At 32.7% G+C, this 1,751-nt stretch overlaps 1 protein-coding gene across 1 annotated transcript in view; it reads right to left on the bottom strand.

Moving 5' to 3' along the window:
• The window catches only part of CSMD3 (CUB and Sushi multiple domains 3), an 888,294-nt gene that overhangs the window by 438,870 nt on the left and 447,673 nt on the right, over positions 1-1,751 (bottom strand). The window contains exon 13 of the mRNA XM_005869050.2: positions 364-476. Coding sequence (XP_005869112.1) covers positions 364-476 — 113 coding nt within the window. The remainder of the gene's footprint in view (positions 1-363; positions 477-1,751) is intronic.

Genomic DNA, 1,751 nt, shown 5'->3' with positions numbered 1-1,751 from the left:
ATATATAGATTATATATAAATATATAAAATATATACATAGCCAGGCAAACTATGTGATATGTATAAAACTACACTGTCTATTGTGGGAAGAGCTAAGAGTCCAGAGTGACTAAAGCATAAGGATAGTATAGTGGACTAGGGGAGACATGATGTGTGCAAAACAGACACAATTTAAAAAATTTCCATGTAAAGGAAAATGAAATAAACATTTGTAGATAACTTTAAAATAAAAGCATTTTTAAAAATATATTCTTGCTTGTGTTCTGGGAAACTTACTTTGCAGATGCAATTAAACTAGAATTTAAAAGTATCCTCTGGTGGTATTAGAATAACGTATTTCCCATAGTAGCAATTCACCATTACCTTTGTAGTTAACCTTGAATCCAACAGATCCAACACTTTCATCTGTTTGAAGGTGCAGCCACATTTGGCTACTCATGCTCACTATCAAGTCTGGCACAAAGCTTCCAGTAAGACTAAAAAGAGATGGGCAAAGAAGGGAGAAATGGGTTATTACAACACCCTCTGCAGGCAAATTATGAGAAAGACATGTTTCTCAATACATTCTCCGCTAGAAAAAAGCAACTGTCAGATAAATTTACAACACTATTCAGTGATGTAATGGAACAAACACCATTTAGTGATCAAGGTTTATTATAAACAAGTAACATTTCATGTGTTTAACTAGGTTAGATCTTTCATATTCCTGAGGCAACATAGTACATTTTAGACCTTCCGAGAATTGTATACTTCTATAAAAGTCTTAAAGCTTAAAATAAACACACCAGGGATGCACTTCAATTTAACCTTTCAAGTTTCACAGAACTCTGTTCTAAAGAAATATTGTAAAAATATTTAATCACTGTGCAAAACAATAAAATGTCAAGGACTATAATATAACCCTCTTCAATACCGATGTTAGGCTAGCTGTTTCGTGTATGTTTTAATGCAAATATTTCTATTTAAAATATATTGCTAATTTCATATGACATCATTAAATCTATGTATTAATGTCATTCAGTAATGCTCAATTTTATAACCCTCTCAAGGAAAATTAGTTCATGTTTCTTTATCATTCATAAGGTTGCAGTCACATATTTGAAACAAAGCCAAAGGTCATATAAAGGGGACAGCATTACTAAGTAAATGAGGTCTTGGGGAAAAACAGCTATCGAGAATAGAAAGAGGAAAAAAAATGGATTCACTGCTGAGTAAAATATCCATAGTGATTGGGAATTCTAAATCACACATTAACAATATAGTGTTTTCTTTTCAAAAGAAGAAATTACTCTAAGAGTCTACCTATTTTGTTGCTATAAATGGAGAATGGCTGGAAATTACATTAGCATAAAGTTACCCTTTATAATGAAAAAGGTGCCTACCCTAAGCAGGAAGCACTTGGATGGAGGCTATACTGTAATTAGACCAGGAGAGGGCAGCATGGAGGAACATATCCCTGAAGTGACCATTGCAGAACATGCCAGCCATCAAAACTGTAAAATATCATCAGTGGACTGCATGCGCAATACAGCTGCGTCCCCAGTGTCCAATGTCCCAGAATTTATGGGAATCTATCACAAAGAATCCCAGTTAAATATCATGATTTAATTATGGAATTATCCATGATAGTGAGGAAAACTTAATAGTATGATATCAAGATCCTATAAGATACCATAAAATATATAGATTATATTTAATTTTTACTCGCCAAATTTAAAGTATTATAATATAAAAGATACACATAACTCCCC

The sequence above is a fragment of the Myotis brandtii genome, unplaced genomic scaffold, assembly GCF_000412655.1.
Source record: "Myotis brandtii unplaced genomic scaffold, ASM41265v1 scaffold285, whole genome shotgun sequence".
In the NCBI taxonomy this organism is placed as follows: domain Eukaryota; kingdom Metazoa; phylum Chordata; class Mammalia; order Chiroptera; family Vespertilionidae; genus Myotis; species Myotis brandtii.
This window is presented reverse-complemented; position numbering and strand designations above follow the sequence as displayed.